Genomic DNA, 20,189 nt, shown 5'->3' on the forward strand with positions numbered 1-20,189 from the left:
ACCTGCTGTCTTGGTTTGCATGTTTGAGAACATGTTATTGGCGTTTACATACATGCATGCATACATACATATATACATGTACATTGATATCGTCGTATTGGATTGAGGCTCTCAATGTCTCAAAAAAAGTACTAGACTTCACACATTCTTTACCCTGCAGGGATTCTTAGTAAGATATCTAGACGGAGTAATGATAATTTCTGTTAACAAAATCTTCTCTCTTTTTTCCCAGAATCTTGATGATCAACACTTTATGTTCCTTGATAACATGAGTTAATAATGGAATTACATCCCATCATAATTTAAACTTTAAGCTGTTAAACCAGTTTTAAATTCCAATCCATTTTCTTTAGTAGTAGTGTTTAGGCCTTTTGGACAAGATCCACTATAATGGGTTTGCTTCTGTTTGAGAATCATGTATATAGCTCTACTAGACACTAGGCATCAATTGGTTCAACACTCATTGCTTGCATGTTAATAATTACGTAAAAAAAAAATGACTATAAACAAACGATGATACAATAAAAATAAGATATACAAAATTTCGTGAAAAATCTTTAAAAGAAAAAAATCACAACGGTGACAATCAATTTAGTACTGATTATTATCGTTGGCATTTTTTTTTATATTACATCTTTGATTTTCTTTGGTTTTTTTTAGTATTTAATAACTATATCTTTATGACATATTTTCTTCTGCCTTTATGATATGTTTTCTTCTGTCTTTATGACACGTTTTTCTTTATCTTTATGACACGTTTTTCTTTATCTTTATGACATGTTTTCCTCTGTCTTTTGATGATTTCAGTCATTTGGTCGTTGTTTTCGTGTATTCTCTTTCTCAGAGTTAGGTTTGACATTGCTACGACTGATCAAAATGACACTTATTTATTATTATGTTGATCTTCCCTGTTTTGGACCATCGAGTTGGATTGGATATGTAATTTGTGTTTGTGGATAGTTTTCTCACGTCGCTCGAGTATGATTTGTGATTTGTCGATGATTTTTCAAATTTATTTAATTATAGAAAAATATTATTATTATGTGTTTAGTTTATTATAGAAGTTATAAACCTTAAAATATTTTCTATTTTTAATAAAAGTAAGACTTCTATAAAGATAATCACAAATAAATGAGAAAATTGATTGGAATGTCAAAATTACAAAAGATTTTAAGCAAGAAATAAAATAAACAAGAGCGGGGGCACATGTACATGCAACATATTACTTATTTATATTACCACCGGTTACTAGTGACTATTTAAGTCAAAAGTCAAAGGGAAGATGAACAATTAAGGGAGTGAAATTGATGAAAATATGGCCAGGTTTCTGCAATTTGAAGAGGCCATTTTTGAACCACATTTTTCGAGTAATGCAGGCAAGCCATTGTTTCAATCATGACAATCCATTTGCATCCAAATCTTGCAATCCAAAGAAATGGGACATCTTACCAAACAGGCTAGAATCTCGACAAAAGCCATAGGCGGTCTCGCATTGTGTTCTTATCTTAATACCATCCCCTTCCCTCCCATTCCTCTATCATCCAACTGCTACCTTTCTTTCTGCACCTGTTGACCCATCTGTCTTCTACTGATCTTCTTTTGTTAGGGTAAACTACACGGTTAGTACCTAAACTATTATTTTTGTTTCATTTAAGTACCTAAGCTTTCATTTCTTTTAAATCATACCTAACGTTTCATTTTACTATCCACGGTTAAAAACTTGACTGATATTTTTATGGGTAAATTCTATTATGTGTCACCCAACTATTTTCTCACTCCTATTTTGGTCACTAAAGTTTAAGAATTTTTAATTTAACTACTCAACTTTCAGATAACTCTTATTTTAATTATTCTAATTTATTTTATTAATATTCTATGACATTTCTTTTTTATTATTTTATTAATATATAATTAAAATAAAAAATAAATTTAAAATTATACCCAATCCCAAAAATTATACAGTAAACCCTAGATCACAAACCGCTCACCCCACCCTCATAGCCTCACTCTTATCGACATCTCCAACTCGTCCCTTCCTTTCTTTTATTTAAATCATATAGTAATAAAATAATAATAAAATATGTGACATCATAGAAAATATTAATAAAATAATTAGAGTGATTAAAATATGAGTAATTTGAAAGTTAAGTGATTAAATTTTTAAAAAATAAACTTCAATGACCAAAATTTCAAAAGTATAAAGAGTCATCATCAGGCTGAACTTATTGTTATGAATTGAACAAGAAAGTAGACTTTTCATGTATAGATACATAAAGGAAGGGGTTGTATTTTGGTAAGGACACAGAGATATAAATGGTGGGGTTTGTTTACATCCATAATTCATCTCAGTGATAGACAATCAGCAAATGTTGTTTGTCGGCAGCTGGTAATGCACAGCACACAGCTCCCTTGTTCTTGTGGGTCTTTGTTAATTACTGTTTGCCATTGCATGTTTTGGTCCACCGTTCTTTTTCCCAACTCAGAATAGATACTGTTAGAGGGTATCTATCTTTTAGCATTATCTTAAGCTTCTGTGATTTTGATTACTGTTAGAGAGTGTTTATCTTTTTTGTATTCACCTAACGGACTTAATTTTTGGTTTAAGGTTGGTTCAATCATACCTATTAATTCTTTATGATTATTTTCATCAAATGATTGTAACCCTTCAATTCATTTCTTTTCCACTATACAGATTAGTTGTCACATAATTTAGAAATGTGAAAAATTTAGGACATGTTCTTTGTAGTGATAGTGAAAAGGCAAGATTATGTTACCGATTTATTGTTGTAATCATTTGTTGTTGTATCTTGGGTGACAGACGTTAAACTTCACTCAAAGCATCCAAAAAACAATTCATATAGATCTCAACAAAAAATTTCTTTTATTTATCCGACTCTATTCATCCAATTTCATGTCTACATATTAAATAAATAATCATGTTCCTCTATTTGAATCTATTTGATTTATGCTGACACTCAAGTTTCGAATAAATTAATTAACCACTTGGTTTGTTTTATTATGTAAAGACACCAGATCTTAAGAAACTGATCTTACTAGAAAGGAATGATAGAACATTTATTTCGTGAGATACATTGTAACAATATTTTACTATAATTGCAGGGTACACCAATGGACAGGGTACCTAATAGCCGATGAGTCACATGGGAGGGCAGCCATTCTCACATGTGAGACCATCCCAATTGCCAAATAGCTATCCAAAGTGCAATCAAATTTGGAAATATTCTAGATGGATATTAAAAAAAAAGAATGAAGTGTTTGAAAATTATTTTGGGATTTAAATCATTTGTTACGCTATACTAAAACTCGTAACGAGGAGGGTATGAGAGATTCAACAAAATATATTATAAAAATAATACTTGTCATATGAATTGAAAAAAATGTATGGAATTTATTATATCCTCATGACGAGTTCAATTATTTATTATATTTTATAAAACTCGTCATTTCCTTGTGATAAATTTCACGTACGTACACAATAAGAAATGACCTAAATCTCAAATTAATTTTCAATTTATCAAGCATATGTATTTTATTACACCCCAATTTAGGGGCTAAATTTTAGAAATTATAAAATATTGAATTTAAGTGGAATTTTAAAAGAAAATGAGGATTAAAGTGTAAAATCGCAAAGTTGACAAACCATTTTAAGGAAGTGTAGGAAATTCACGGTTCCAGTCCAAATTTTACCTATTTTTCTTATGTGTCAAATTCCCTCCCTCGTCAACCCCTTTTGTAACTCCGATTTCTCCATCGTCCGAAAACCGTTCGTCGATTCGAAACCACCAATAGACTCAACAATGAACGATAAACAAAATTCGACCTCTATTCTATTGTGAATCGACGTCGTTCGACGTAAAAATCAACCAGAAGTTTCGTCGGTTTTAACTCGATCGTCATTGGTTTTTCATCGATTCAGGTCGACCCGACCACCCGTTTTCGACACCTTCCGCACCATCATGTTCCTTGCATCGTTCCGTGTCCACCGGTGTCCTTCTTGTCTCCGTCGACGACGACGCGTGAGGGGGCGAGGAAGTTAAAGTTTCCGACATTTTAAAATCGAGATCTCCGCCGTTTAAAATTGTGAACCGAGCTTGGTAAGTGTCTCAAAATCCCTTAAAATAATTTTATAAATTTTTGTGGAATTTTCCGGACACCGTCTGGGCACCGCACGCGCCCCCACGTGCGGCCCATAAGAGTGGGCCTCGTCTGGCAGCTTGGAGAGTGGATTGACCAGTTGGACCGATCTGAACCGGCTAGATTGGTCTGGACCCCACCGAGCCAAGCCGTTGACCTCCATTGACCGTTGACCACCGTTGACAGTTGACTTTGACCTAAAATTCAAAATTTTTGAAAAGTCATATTTTATGTTTTTCGACGTCCTGAGTCCGATTCTGAAGTTTGTTTCGCCAAATTTGAACCCGGTAATCTGTTTTTCACTGATTAATCACCCGATTCGATCTATTTTTCATAATTAAGCTCTATTTTTGATGAAATTTATGTTGTTATGTATTTGAGGAATTATCGGAAGTTGAATTAAAGATCGAGGGCGTTCAAATGAAATTTAAATGGTCGATCAGTATGACACGGAAATCAAGGTAATACATTACTACCATTTCATGCTTTATGGAACATATTGGTATTGGTAAATGCATTAATAAGAAAATATTTGATCTCATCTGTATAGTTAGGTAATTCCTACACTCGATATGAATGCGGTTAAAAGTCGGTAACTGAATAAAATTCTGATGGCTTGTACAAGATACTAGAAGTTCGATAAGGAATAATTCCAAGTTCAGAGATTATTTGGGAAAGTAATTAACCATAGGATCTCCAAATTCTATTATTCTTGTTAAGATTTTTAATACCGAAATTATCTGGTTTCAAAATTTTGAAAATGCCCTTGAGAGGTATAAATAGTCCGAGCTGACTCTGAGTGAGTAAATACCTGAAGAATAATTTATCGAGTGTGCTCTTTTGTCAGAATTGTTCGAAAGGACTATAATAGATGATAAGTTTGAATTAAATAATAAGATCGGACGGAATAAAGAATTAAAATACCTTGGATCTGTAAAATGACCAAAATACCTCTGGAATTGAGATGAATCAAGAATATCACCAAGACCAAGAATGAGTGGATAGCATCAAGCTCTGAAAGGACTAAATTAACATTAAGCACCAAAATGACCAAAATACCCTTATGGCCTAGAATAAGTAAATGTCTTGGATTAATTAAGAATTCAAATAAGCATGGATGTTGTACTGTTCTTAAAAGTTATGGAACACATATTAAGCCGGTTAACCAATGCTAGTACTATATCAGTACCTGAATGGCATAGATACCACTTGAATCCTTGTTCATCTCCTCAAGTTTGGATCGATGATAATTCTGGAAGTACTCAGCTCAGCTCAACTCTAGAGCGCATTCGGTACTAAGAAATGGATATTCGTTAGACAAATCAGCCATGAATACCAAATTGAACTGAGCTGAAGTACAATATGTATCCGAAATTTAGAAACGTACTAATTACTCTGGAAAATTGTGGAGTAATCGGGATAGACTTGACTACTGAATTAACTAAGTAACCTCAATGACTGAGTATTAACTAAGTGATTGGGATAAGTCTGGAAACTCGGATGAACTTACATGATGTATTATCCCTATGGGTTATGAACCATAAATCAAGTATGTCAGCATTTCTTGATATAGTTGAAACATGGAAATGAAATAAAGACCATTAGAATATATGTTCGTCTCCTTAAGATCCATTCAACGATAACTCAGAATATGATTTATGGACAAGAAATTTTGGTATTAAAGAGTGAATACCTGGAAGGGCAACGAATGGACCGGTCAACATGCATTAGTTATGGGAGTTGTTCAGCTTGAGTTATTTCGATAATCCGATATATTGAAACATACTATAAATGTCCTGAACCTTCATTTCTTCCTTATCACCTCAAATCACATTCTGAATAACTGATGATTCTGCCATTCAATGAACTCTTCCAATAGTGATTCTAACTTCCAGCATTCTATCGATATACTGAAGATCCGTGTTTCTCTGCCTAACAATATGATCCAGTACCTCTGAATAATATCTGTAAACACTAGTGTGTTCCCTAATCACATGAATATTTTATCTGATTTCTGATTTGAATTATGTTATGATACCTGACCTGGATTCTGTTCTGATTTCTGATCTGAATTCTGTTATGATATTTGATCTGAATTCTAGTTTGATTTCTAATATATCCATTTACTGATGGAAAAATGTTTTATTTGTGGGGGTTATTGTTGGAGGAAGTATATCTGCAGGCTCCTCGGCTTTGTGCTCAGAGCCTTACTTGTTGTGTGAGTTGGGTGTATGGTTCTGGTGAACCTATATAAACAGATTGTGAAAGGATGGGGGTAGTGTTCATGTTTTTTTAAATATGTTTTAAAACAAATATGTATCTTTTCAGTGGTTTTACGGGAACATACTAGATAACCTATTCTAATATCCTAAACCTAGTCATCCGAAATATTTCCCTCTGAACTGAAAGCTTACTGTCTGTTACTACCTGAGATATCAGTGGGACCTCAGCTTATCCTAAAAATCTGTAGATGTTTGAACCAATAAGGAAATATATGTCTATCTATATCTACACGTTATTCAGCATCATTTGGTAGTATTGTATTACTGAGCTTTCCAAAGCTCACTCAGTTACTCACCTTTTCAGGTTACAAGAATCGTATCAGTGCATCTATCGATATTAGTAAGGGAATTCTTTCAGCTTTGTTTGCAGAGTATGGTACATGTGATCAGGGGGCATATAGATTATATTTTGTTTATATACGAGTCTTAAAACCTGTTATATTTATGAGTACTGATAAACCATTTTATGAGTTTACATATTTTAATAAAAGTTTTAAATTTTCTGAGATTTTTACAGTGGGTCTCTCTGGTGGCCCTAATGTGACACCCCAGATCGGATTAGGTTTCCCACATTGGTATGAGGGGGTTACATTTAGTGGTATCAACGCTTAATTTGAGTTAAAATTTATAAGATAGACCGGTCGATCGAATTTCAAAAGAGGTCTGATCAGTACATGCCCCTAGACTACACTCGTACCTCTCTGAGCTGGAACTCCAAGGTTGAGTCCCTTTATATAACGAGCAAATCTAAGTTTTCTATCTTTTAAGGCTCTACCTTTGCATAAAATAATATTAGTAACGTCTATCTAAATTCTGTAAAGTATCTCACGAGCCATGTGAGAGTTACTCATCTAGGAAATTCTGACACAACTCCAGAAATGAAATTGGGATATGTCATCACTTTTATGAATCTATTCTCGTAACCAAGGCTGAATTGATTCCACAAGGATAATTTGTTTTGATTATTTTATTGCAATGAGAGAGAGTTATGATGAGAATGTGTACTCAGCTGGTTAAGGATTAGTATATGATACATACTTCAGTAAAACCTGCTTTAAGATATGAAAGAACTGATGAAAGCTTTATTTATGTATTTATGTGATTTGAATGAATTTCAAGGACAATTGTTTTAAGGATGGGAGAATTGTCACACCCCAATTTAGGGGCTAAATTTTAAAAATTATAAAGTATATTGAATTTAAGTAGCATTTTGGAAGAAATTGAGGATTAAAGAGTAAAATCGTAAAGGTAAACCATTTTAAGGAAGTGCAGGAAATTCAGGGATCCAGTCCTGAATTTACGCATTTTTCTTATGTGTTGAAAAATAAATTCCTCCCCGTGCAATCAGTTTTCCCATATTTCTTTTCCCCAAATTCTCTCCCTCATCAACCCCTTTTGTAACTCCAATTTCTACACTGTCTAGCAACCGTTCGTCGATTCGAAACCACCAATAGACTCACTATGATCGCTTGAGAGAGGCATTTGATAGGCAGAAATCATACGCATATCAGCGATAGAAGGATATCGAGTTTGAGGTTGGGGATTAAGTTTTTCTCAAGGTATATCCATGGAAGAAAGTGTTGAGATTTGAACGTAAGGGTAAATTGAGCCCAAGATTTATTGGGTTGTATCGTATTTTGAAGAAAGTCGAACATGTTACTTATCAGCTTAAGTTCTCTCCCCAGCTCAGTCGCATTCATGATGTTTTTCATGTATCTATGTTGAGGTGATACCGTCCAGATCCATGTCACATCATTCATGTTGAGGAGGTAGAGTTGAGACCTGATTTGTCCTATGAGGAGAAGCCCGTTCAGATTTTAGATCAGGATGAGAGAGTTCTTCGGAATAGGAATACCTCCGATGGTCAAAGTTCAATGGAGTAACTGTGGCCCCTCAAAAGCTACTTGCGAGTCATTGGAGTTGATGGAGGCTCAATTTCCGCATCTGTTTACATCAGGTTAATTTTGAGGATGAAATTTCTTTTAAGGGGGGGGAGTTGTCACACCCCAAAATAGGGCCTAAAATTTTGGTTAAATTGAATTTTAATTGAATTCGGGGAGTGAAGTGAAATTTTGATTATATTTGGATTCAAATTCAGAAAGTAAATAAAGATGGAGGACCTATAGCATGATTTTACCATTTTTCCTTTTTAAAGGTTATATACCCCTAAATCAGCAGAATTATTTTATTAAAATTTCTCTCTCTAGAATGTTTTCCTTTTAAAGAAATAAATCTTTGATTGTCGATTCATCGTCGACCATTGCTCTGTTTTCGACACCTCTCGCACCATCGTGTTCATTGCGTCATCTCGAGTACACCAATAACCTTATTATCTTTGTTGTCGTCGACGTGTGGGTGGTGAGGTATATCAATTTTCCAACGTTTTAGAATCGAGCTCTCCCCCGTTCACCGTTGTGAACCGAGTTTGATAAGTGTATCAAAACTCCTTAAAATAGCTATATGATTTTTTTTTAGGAATTTTCTGATCCTCTATGGCCTTGTACGCGCCCCCATGCGCCACCTTTGAGAGTGGGGAAAGTCCACCGCCTGGTGGACTGTTTGGTATGGGCTGACCCGACCCGACACGTATCTGACTCGGCCCACTGACCTAATCCGCTAATCTGACCTGCCTTCTCGACCATATCTGACACGGTCCAACGTTGATTGTTGACCGTTGACTTTGATCAAAAAGTCAAACTTTTGAAAAGTCATATTTTATGTTTTTCGACGTCCTGAGTCTGATTCTAAAGTCTGATTTGCCAACTTTTGATCCGAAAGCCCGACGTTAACCCAAAAATGCTTAGTAGTTTTAGTATTTTTGCTTATTTATTTGAGATTTGGTTATAGAATTGATTAAATAAGACATTTTTATGAAGGTACTCGTGTTTCACCTGACCGAGGGTCAGTTAGGTCCGGTGTTTCCCGTCCATCAGATCCGTTCAATCCGAGTTCTAAGAGAGTTACCCGTAAGTTTTCATAAATTATTTAAATAAAGGTTAATATTATTCATATTAGGATTCCGATATGCATTTTCTGATTCATAGGATCTATCACTATCGTTGATTGTGATCGACAAACTCAGTAGTAGGCATCTCTATCAAACTACTCAGATTGATACAGGTGTGTTTCCTGATGGTGTTAAATTACTGTTTTAAACTACCCATTTGAACTATTTCAGATTTGTGGTAGTTCTGAATATTTTTACGACATGATACCTAATTTCTGAATATTATTTGTTCGACATATGATTTACCGTATATTACTGATTTGAATTCTGGTTACTATATTTCTGTATATGATTTCCAAGCATGAAATATTTTCATGTTTTAATGGATTAATTATCATTTTTAGTCGAATACATACATGTTTATTGCTATCATTGGGGGTATTTTTGGAGGAAGTTTCTGAAGGCTCATTTGCTATCTGCAAGGGTAAGACTTTACCATTTCTGAAGGCTCCTCTGCTATGTGTCAAGGTAAGACCTTACCGTTTTCTATAGACTCCTCGGATTTTTGCTCAGCGTAAGTCCTTACTGAAGGTTCCTCTGCTTTGAACACAGGGTAAGTCCTTACTAGGTGTACAGGTGGGTGTATGGTTCTAGGGATCCTACACATTCTGGTGATCGGATAGGGGTAGTGCTCATGTTTTTAAAACCTGCTTGATAAACTGATTTTTCTGAAATATATTATCTGTATGTTTTTATACACCGTAGGAGCACACTGAGCTTTTTAGCTCATTCCGTAAATTTTAACCTTTTCAGAGAATATCATACTAGACTAGCAGACTTGGCATCAGGAGGATCGACTACTCCTACTTTTGTACTACTGTATATCTCTATATGCCTTTCAGTTATATTTTGGTGACATGTGTTTTGCTACCATCTTGATATATATGTATTATCGATATTTTATTCTGTAAATGTTTTATACGGTTTTCTAAGGTATTTTGATATATATATGTTTTATATAGTTTGTATACATATATGTTTAAATATGTAAAGAACATTTGAATGTGATATGTGATCGCCTAGATTTGGGTTTAACGTCCAAGTTGGGTCTAGGGGTTACAAAATTACTTACCTTTAATCGAAAAAATTCCCCTAAAAAGTAAAAAATATTAGATAAGAAATAATAAATTAATATTAAATAAATCATAGGGGGAAAATAAAATAAAATGAATAAAATAAAAAAATTTAAAATTTTTAAAGTAATAAAATAAACGAAATAAAAGAAGAAGAAACCTTCGAAAAGATAAAAAATGTTAGAGAAATTAGAATAATAATTAAATAAAAATATTAAATCAAATCATAAATGAAAATAAAATAGGGGTTAGATTTACAATAATAATAGTTAAACATCAAAATTAAATTACAAAGAAATGGACTATGTTACATGGTGCATCAAAGATAGGGGACCAGAAGAAAAATTTAACCATAATATTTGAAGGGCTATGGAGGAGTTTACTCATAATAGTTGAAGAACTATAGCGAGAATTTACCCAAAGTCCTTGGTCACGTGGGGTTTTGTTTAATTTCACGCGTACAGGAGCCTTTTTTAATGCATTTGTAATTCCATTTAAAACAAACTTCCCCCGTAAACAAGGCGTTGTTGGAGAAGGCGAAGAAATTGGTGCTTTGGAAGAGAACAAATTGTGGAACAGATTTCCCCTTGTAAGGGTAAAACATAGAATAATAGTCGGTGAAAGAAAATAATATGATGAACGAAACCGATAGGTAGTCGAAGGCGATGGAGGGATACTTGCGTAGAACTGAATCTTTATCAGGAATCCGGGTTCCGATAGCAGGCTTCTTGTTCTCCGTAATGACTCCGAAGATGAAAGATAAGACACTGAGGCCGGCGACGATGAGGGTCGCTCGCTTCATAGTCACACCCATGGTGGATTTTGAGTATACGATGATCTGATGAAACCCAAGGGTGGTTCTTTGCAGGAACTAGGAACGAGGACTAGCAATGGAAACATCTATTTGGTATTATAATATGGAAGCTTTGGAAGAATCGGAACGAGTTTGTGTTCCAGCGGAAGTTTCGGGCAGCAATGAACATAATTCAACGGAAGCTTTGAAATTATCGTGCAAAGGGCTTACTGCCGAAGTCAATCTGCGGATGTCTTCGAAACCATCATCCCCGAACTTCTTCAAGCTAAATACAGATGGCGCAGTCAACCCGTTATCGATGCAAGCTTCATGCATAAGTGTCATTCAGAACGACAATGGTGCGTGGGTCAAAGGCTTTTCCAAGAAGATCGGCTGCTCCAAAATCCCATAATTGGAGCTTTTAGCTATCCTTACGGGGCTCCAAACTGCCTGGGAGCATGGCTACCCTGGTGACCTCCCAGACGCGATGGTGGAGCTATGGCTGAGCGACCACAATCTCCCCATATCTTCATTTCTCCCCCCGCCCCCCGTTTTCCCCCTCCCTGGAACCAGAACTCTTCCCCTTTTTATGGTGAGATGATGATGATGGGTTAGGTAATTAGGTGGGTAGTGGTGGATTAGGTGGTTAGTGGGTGTAGTGGATTAGGTGGTTAGTGGGTAGGTAATAATTAATAAATAATAATAATAATAATTATTATTATTATATTTTTTTGACTCGGACAAAAAGGGGTGTCTACAGCTGTCCCACTTTATATATTCTTATGTTAACAAGAATAGGGCAGAAAAAAAAAAAATTTGTCCAATTTTTCTATTTTGGTTTTGGAAACTTGATATGTTTGTGTTGGGAGTAACTGTAATTGGGCTTCAGGTTGAGCCTGGAATTGGGCCTTGGTCTTCTTCCCATTTTAAAGACTTCGGATAGAAAATTCTTTCGGAAAGTAGTTCATCGATGCTACTATGTGTTTGATATGTTCTCGAGCTCAATGGAATCGAACTCGAAAATTTTCGTTGACATATAGCCCTTCTCGCCTTGAGATATGCTATAAATTTGAATGTGATATAGTTCATTGTTGCTAAATCACAGCTAACCCAGATCTCATTCTTGACTTAAAGACCTCGGTTTGAACTTTGACCGGAAAGTAGTCCTCCGTTGCTACAATGCAGTTGATATGCCCTTGAGCTGAATGGAATCGAACTCGAAAGTCTTCATTGACAGATAACCCTTCTTGCCTTGAGTTATGTTGTAAACTTGTTATGTCTTTGAGCTGAATGGAATCGAACTCAAAGGTTTCTGTTGACAGATAACCCTCATCGTCTTGAGTTATGCTATACTAAGCTGAGAGATTGCCCAAATCTTCCTCTTGACTTAAAGACCTTGGTTTAAACTTCAACCGGAAAGTAGTTCCTCGATGCTACCATGCAGTTGATATATCATCGAGATGAATGGAATCGAACTCGACAGTTTTTGTTAACAGATAGCCCTTCTCGCCTTGAACTATGCTGTAAATTTGATATGCCCTTGAGCTTAATGTAATCGAACTTGAAGGTTTTTATTGACAGATAACCCTTATCGCCTTGAGTTATGCTGTAAATTTGATATGTCCTTGAGCTGAATGTAATCGAACTCGAAGTTTTTGTTGACAGATATCCCTTCTCGCCTTGAGCTATACTATAATAGGCTGGGAGATAACCCCCTATTGATACAGATGACTAATTTTCCGTGAAACTAAGTCAATCCACTTGGGCACGATATCCTCAGTCGTGAAGTTGAAATCGTGGATGGCTCATTCACTGTGAAGTTGAGGTTTGAATTGGATGTCCTTTGTTTTGAAGTTGAAATCCAACATTGTATTTTTTCGAGTTCAATATCCTTCGCTGTGAAGTTGAAATTGACTCTGAATAAAACTTAAAAGTTGTTTGTCGACAGACAGCTTTTCTCGTCTTAAGTTGTGCTTTCAATTTCTTATAAATGAATGATGGCCCCATTCGCTGGTATAAGTCGATCATAGTTCTTCAGATGACTCCCCGTCACGGGAAAGCCAAGTGGTAAATTCTGTCAGCCGGATATCATCTATCGTGGAGTTGAAGTCTGGCTTGAAGACGTTAACTGAAAGCTAACCACTCCTCATTGAGTTAAGCTGAGTTGGATCTGTTCTGAATTGGTTCTCTAACTCGTCTGAATTTGAATGCAAGATCTGTCGATCTTTCAATATGTCAAATTGGTTGAGGTGTAGCTCCTCGCTAATGAGCTAAGCAACCATCATTAATTTCTGAAGGTGCTTTTGAATCGAGTATCTTTCGTCTTGAAGTTGAAACTTGACTCTAAAGCTGCAAAAATTATGTATGCGAAAAAAATGATCAATGTGATGCTCTTAAGTATGTCTAAAATTTATGCACAATGAATTAGTTCTTGTTTTATCTTTTAGATGGAGCCTCATTCTTTGTCTGCTTGTTCCTGTATATGGAGGAAAGGCCTTCAGAAGATCTGATAATTCGCATCAGGATGGAGAATCCCTAAAGATGCCCCAATATTCGATGTTGAATCTCTAAAACTGCCCCAATATTTAATGTTGAATCTTCAAAGATGCCCTCATTGTTCCTCATTTCTTGCTTCAGTATTGATTTTAAGCATGAGCTTTGTGTATGGGAGCCACATGTCATTGACCAAGATCCACTCTAAAGAGATTATCTTGTTTGAAAAATGTTTTTCTTTCTCTTTTATTTTCAAAATTCTGAAAATATCAATAAAAAGAGTTTCGAAAAAATGTTTAATCAAAAGTTTTGAAAAATATTGCCCCTTTTTCGGTTTTACAATTGAGATGAATCATAAAACTAGAGTTCATTGGATATCAAATAGTTAATTACATTGTTAATCCTTCAATAAATTATGGCTATTTGACAAGTGTCAAGATCAAAGCTATCTTTGGTAAATGGTTAAGTAAGGAAAGGATAAAAAAGTCTCAGGTCATTATGTTTAGTCAAAGGTTTGACATTTTTGTTTATTTGATGCTCAATGGTTTGATGGGGTAGCTTGTATTCTCATCTACTGGAAGTGTTCTCTGACTCCCATCTTTTATGGTCACACTCGGATTGTATGATGCCTTATAAAGGAATTTATACGATCGCCTCAGCTGCACAATTTTATATTCAACCTACCTTTTTAGGTTTTCAACTCGAATCCTCCTTTGGTTTCAAGACGTCATTCAGAATTTACGTCTTGAACCCCCTTTGTTATTTTTATCTATCATGCATTAAAGATTTTAGAAAACCTTTTTCAAATAAAGATTAATCCTGATGATTGTGATGAAATCTGAATATAGTATCTTCTGTTCAGAAATCCATCTATGATTAGAAGAGACTTTTAAGGCACATAATGTAGGCCATGGTTCATGGTTATGAAAGAAATGGATAAAAGGCCCAAACAAGTGTTTAAGGGTGATTGAATCAATGATCAATTCATTATGATGTCTTCAATCCTGTCTTGCTCAATTTTATCTTTGCACTTGACATTTGGTTCACCTTTCGGTATCTCCTCTGATTTGATGTCTTCACTCACGCGAGCAGATTTCCTCCACCTTGCCCCCAGTGTAGAGGGTGATCCTTGGTTAATGTTGAATTAGAAGAAAAAATACTATAGGCTCAAAAGAGGACAACAAGATATATATATATATATATATACATATATGGATAAATAAAACAAAGTTTTTCATCATCTCATAGAAGAGGTATCCCTAGGGGGTAGATTTTCAGGAATAATTTTTATTCACATGAAAACAATGTAATTAATGCATGATAGAATTATTTCGAATTAATTCTACTTTATGCTTCTTGCTCCCAGCATGTCTCAATGTTCAGGCTTCCTGCGAGATGCCCCAAGTTATATCTTAGAAGACGACTCGTGTTCAAATGAACAACTCAATGCCTAAGGTTTTATTGGTATAAAAATGTCAATTTTGCGTCTAAAAAGACAATGGTGTGACTTTGTTGACCCAAAGAAAGGTATGGGTATGACTCTTTGTGTATCGAATTTTTTTTCAAATGGAGGTAATGTCAAAATCTGGTCTTTTGGTAATGACCATGAGTTATTTTGGGTAAAGAATCAAGGTATTTTATTTTGGGGTTTTAGACAAGATAAGAGAGGTCTAATCTTGCCATATGTCAAAAATCTATAATTCTTGAAGAATTAAAAGAATCCTTAATTCATTTAATATTCAAAGAACTAAAGATTAAAACTCGTTCAATTATTCCACCTTAAGAGGTAGCATAAATTCAGTCATTTAAAAGATTAAGCAAACATGAAAGATCAAAAACGTGTTCAAACAAAACAATAATCTCAATGCAAATGGTAGATACAATGCCTCTTTCTTCGATTGTCCATGCCCATGAATCCATCAGGTTTTGGATCTTGCGCTTCAGTGCCTTACAGTTCTCAGAGGAATTTCTGGAGCTTCTTATGTGGTAACTGCACACAGCTTCAACATAGTAGCCCTTAGGATATGGGGACTATTTTCTCAGATCATACTGGCAGGCTTAGTCCTACAACCAGCTGATCAGGCTCCCACTGTACTGATTTCAGTTTTTCCTTTAATTGTTAAAATCTTGCTTCTATGTAGTGTCATGTGGTTAAGATCACTTCATCGAATCCTCCATGAAGAAATTTCATGTTTATGAAAATGCTTAAAAATGAAATGTAGATGCAAAATGCAAAAATGCATGAAATGTTTGAGGCATTGATCCGAAAATATGTATGTTATTATAAATAATCTTTATTGGGATAAAAGTGTTATTTCTTAGGAGAAAAAAACATCCTAAATGTACATTCTGACCAAGTCTTCTAGACCCGAAATAGGTAGACTAGTCTTCTGCCTTCGTCTGTCGCCGGTCGAATACCCTGTCGAACCACTTCGGCTTCTCTGGTTAAACCGTGCAAGTGACGAGCTACTTTTTGTACTTGTTCCCAGAAGTATCGAATGACTATATCTCTGGATTTCATCCTTTGCTAAACCTGTTCTCTAACAAAAATGCCATTAAAATCCTCCATCAAAGGGATTATTTGAAGTTCATTTGATTGTTTCTTGAATTTGTCAACAATGGCTTCCAATTCAGCTATCGTTTTGCCCTCTTGTTCTTGTTGTCTTTGAAGGGACTCTCGAGGTCAGTAATATTTTTCACGTCTTTCTCCTGCAACCTTTGCCAATCAATTTTTGAAAAGTTGACTTTTGATGTACTTGATTGTGGGCACCACGTCTTCTTGATTGAATGTGACACTTAGTTGCCTTGCAGATTGTCCTTATTTTCCTTCTTTTCGGACCATAGTCGGACCTTTGTGTTTTTCATATCTTGTATTACAACCCCTTGATCCCTTAATGCAAACTATTTATATTTAACGAACACGTTTTTGTGGATCAACACCTCTTTTGAATGATGTAAATGATAAAAAATAAAATGAAAGAAAAAAATGAAAGGAAAAAGTTAGTGAAGTCAGGATAATAATCAAACCAATAATGAAAATAAAAGTTATACCCCACATGATATCTACCCCACATACTTTAATTCTTATCCATACATGCTTTCTACCCCACATGCTACAAATCCTAACCGCATATTTGTCTAGTTTGTATGCTTTGAACAAAAGTAAAGTAGAAAATAATCTCATAACAACCTAGGGTTTGAAACGAGGTTTTGGGGTGGGCTCTAATTCACTGTAGTCTCCCGGTTTAGGTTCTAAAGAAGGTACTCGAGTTCTCCTTGTTGGTGCCCCCTTGGGCTTGCCAGACCCTTAGCCCTAAGCCCATTACAAGCTCATGTGGACTAAGTTAAACTCGAGAGGATACATTCCCTTATTCCTGCACGGTGAATAAATTCACGCGAAGACATCAGGTATATGAATCCCAAAGGTTATTTGCTAGGCCTATGCGGAGAATAAATTCTCTCGAAGGCGTCGCTTTCACCCCCACTTAAAAGGGTTCGGAGTTTGGGTATAGAGCCTTAAATGGAAAAAGTTAAAGATCTGAAATCATTGAAAAAACGCCAGTACAACTATTTATTTGAAAAATAATCAAAGATAAATAATTGGAATCAAATAAATAAATTAAAATTTAAACTTTCAATTTTCGCTCAAAAAGAAAACCAGAAATTAATTTCGGCCTGATTCACTTACTTGTCCCCAGCGGAGTCGCCAAGCTGTCGCGGCCGTCTTTTGGGTAGGCCCAGAATTGGGCTTCGACTTGAATAAAATGATTTAGAGTCGCTACCGATCATTTTAAAAAAAATATATTTAGGTTGATCGGACACCATCTTACATGATCTGCGTTTTACTAGAAACATGTCGGATTCAGGAGTCGGTTACAGTCAATGAAGGATTAGCACCCTTTAATTGCCCTTTCGATACCATTTAATTTGTCGGTTGTCTTAATTGCGAAAATTAAAATTTAAAAACTCGATTCAAATTACTTACCTTTGATCAAAAAATTCCCCTAAAAAGTAAAAAATATTAGATAAGAAATAATAAATAAATATTAAATAAATCAAGGGGGAAAATAAAATAAAATAATTTTTTTAAAAATTTTAAAAGTAATAAAAAAAAAGAAGAAACCTCCGAAAAGACAAAAATGTTAGTGAAAATATAATAATAATTAAATAAAAATATTAAATCAAATCATAAATGAAAATAAAATAGGGGTTAGATTGACAATAATCAAAGTTAAACATCAAAATTAAATTACAAAGAAATAGACTATGTTACATGGTGCATCAAAGATAGGGGGCCAGAAGAAGAATTTAACCATAATATTTGAAGGGCTATGGAGGAGTTTACCCATAATAGTTGAAGGACCATAAGGAGAATTTACCCAAAGTCCTTGGTCACGTGGGGTTTTGTTTAATTTCATGCGTACAGGAGCCTTTTTTTTAATGCATTTGCAATTCCATTTAAAACAAACTTCCCCTGTAAACAAGGAGATGTTGGAGAAGACGAAGAAACCGGTGCTTTGGAAGAGAACAAACTGTGGAACGGATTTCCCCTTGTAAGGGTAAAACAGAGACCAATAGCCAGCCAAAGAAAATAATATGATGAACGAAACCGATAGGTAGCCGAGGGCGACGGAGGGATCCGATGGATACTTGCATAGAACCGAATCTTTACCGGGAATTGGGGTTCCGGCGGCAGACTTCTTGTTCTCCGCAATGACTCCGAAGATGAAAGACAAGACGCCGAGGCCGGCGAAGATGAGGGCCGCTCGCTTCATAGTCACACCCATGGTGGATTTTGATTACACGATGATCCGATGAAACCCAAGGGCGGTTCTTTGCAGGAACTAGGAACGAGGACTAGCAATGGAAGCATCTATTTGGTATTATAATATGGAATCTTTAGAAGAATCGGAATGAGTTTGTGTTCCCACGTTAGGTTCGGGCAGCAATGGACATAATTCAACGGAAGCTTTGGAATTATCGTGCAGTCGAACCAGTGCAAAGGGCTTACTGCCGAAGTCAATCTGCGGATGTCTTGGAAACCATCATCCCCGGACTTCTTCAAGCTAAATACAGATGGCGCAGTCAACCCCTTGTCGATGCAAGCTTCATGCTGAGGTGTCATTCGGAACGGCAATGGTGCGTGGTTCAAAGGCTTTGCCAGGAAGATCGACTGCTCCAACATCCCGCAATCGGAGCTTTTAGCCATCCTTACGGGGCTCCAAACAGCGTGGGAGCATGGCTACCGTGGTGAACTCCCGGGCGCGATGGTGGATTAGGAGGTTAGTGGGTAGGTAATAATTATTATTATTATTAATTATTATTATTATTAATTATTATTATTATTATATTTTTTCGACTCATATAAAAACGGGTATCTATATAATAAATATCTTATTTTAAAAAAAATTCCCATGCACCCTAATGCGTACGGTAGTAAATATTCTATTTGAGAAAAATAATTTCTTATACGCCCTAATAAGAACAGTGGTGAACATTCTATTTGAGAAAATAATATTTCATACACTTGTATGTCCAATAACTTTTTCCAACATATTGTTCAAAATTATTTTTCGTAGATATCCATTATTTAAATACGGAGGTTTAAATTCAGATTACAGAATATATAATATGTCTTCTTCTAATTATTCATCTAGAATTTTAGTAAATTCAATTTTTTTAATTCAAATATTTGTCATATAATAAAATTTTAAATTCAAATTTTTATAATTCAGATATCCAACATATAATAATATTTAATTTAAATTTATAATAATAGTCAAATAGTTTAAAATAAAAAATATATTTAATTTAAATTTATACATAATTATTCCACCTAAACAATAAAATTTTCAAATGAATACTAATAAATAGCGATCAAGGTAAATACCTTTCCTGTTATTTAACCAATGAATTAAGATAATATTGTTGACATATTTAATCGAAGTTTAAGGCAAAATCATTGAGATCTACGTTCGAACTTTTATAATTCAAATCCAACCGTACCTTTGCTCACTTTTAAAGTTTCTATTTCAAATTTAACAATTTGAACCCAAACTTTCTTCCCCGATATTATGATCTGATTTGTTCGTTATTTTTTATAATCAATTATATTTGATTTATTAGTTAGTTAAATCAGATTAAATATTACATACGCATATTACGAGAATAATCTTTTTAATTTTATTTATTTATTTATTTATAATATTGATGTGTGAATACTTAACTTTATTTTTTTAAAATGAATGTCTTATTCTATTATAGCAATCAAGGATAGATCATGAGTATTTGGCAAACAACCAATAACTGGTAGTTGATTCCGGTAGTTAGTTTGACCAACTGATTTGATTAATTGATTTGAAACTGATTTGATTAACTGTTTATAT

At 34.8% G+C, this 20,189-nt stretch overlaps 2 protein-coding genes across 2 annotated transcripts; both read right to left on the bottom strand.

The window, feature by feature from the left end:
• Positions 1–10,947: 10,947 nt before the first annotated feature.
• LOC120214371 lies at positions 10,948–11,331 on the bottom strand. Its single transcript, XM_039212282.1, has one exon. It carries the CDS (start codon positions 11,329–11,331, stop codon positions 10,948–10,950), a length of 384 nt encoding a protein of 127 aa, XP_039068213.1.
• Positions 11,332–11,741: 410 nt separating this feature from the next.
• Positions 11,742–18,605, bottom strand: LOC120214372. Its single transcript, XM_039212284.1, has 2 exons — positions 18,273–18,605; positions 11,742–11,873 (listed from the first exon to the last, which is right to left on the bottom strand). Exons 1-2 carry the CDS (start codon positions 18,588–18,590, stop codon positions 11,742–11,744), a joined length of 450 nt encoding a protein of 149 aa, XP_039068215.1. The 5' UTR covers positions 18,591–18,605.
• Between the last annotated feature and the right edge of the window lie 1,584 nt (positions 18,606–20,189).

This window comes from Hibiscus syriacus, unplaced genomic scaffold (assembly GCF_006381635.1).
Source record: "Hibiscus syriacus cultivar Baekdansim isolate YM2019G1 unplaced genomic scaffold, ASM638163v2 tig00110059_pilon, whole genome shotgun sequence".
Taxonomy (NCBI): Eukaryota; Viridiplantae; Streptophyta; class Magnoliopsida; order Malvales; family Malvaceae; genus Hibiscus; species Hibiscus syriacus.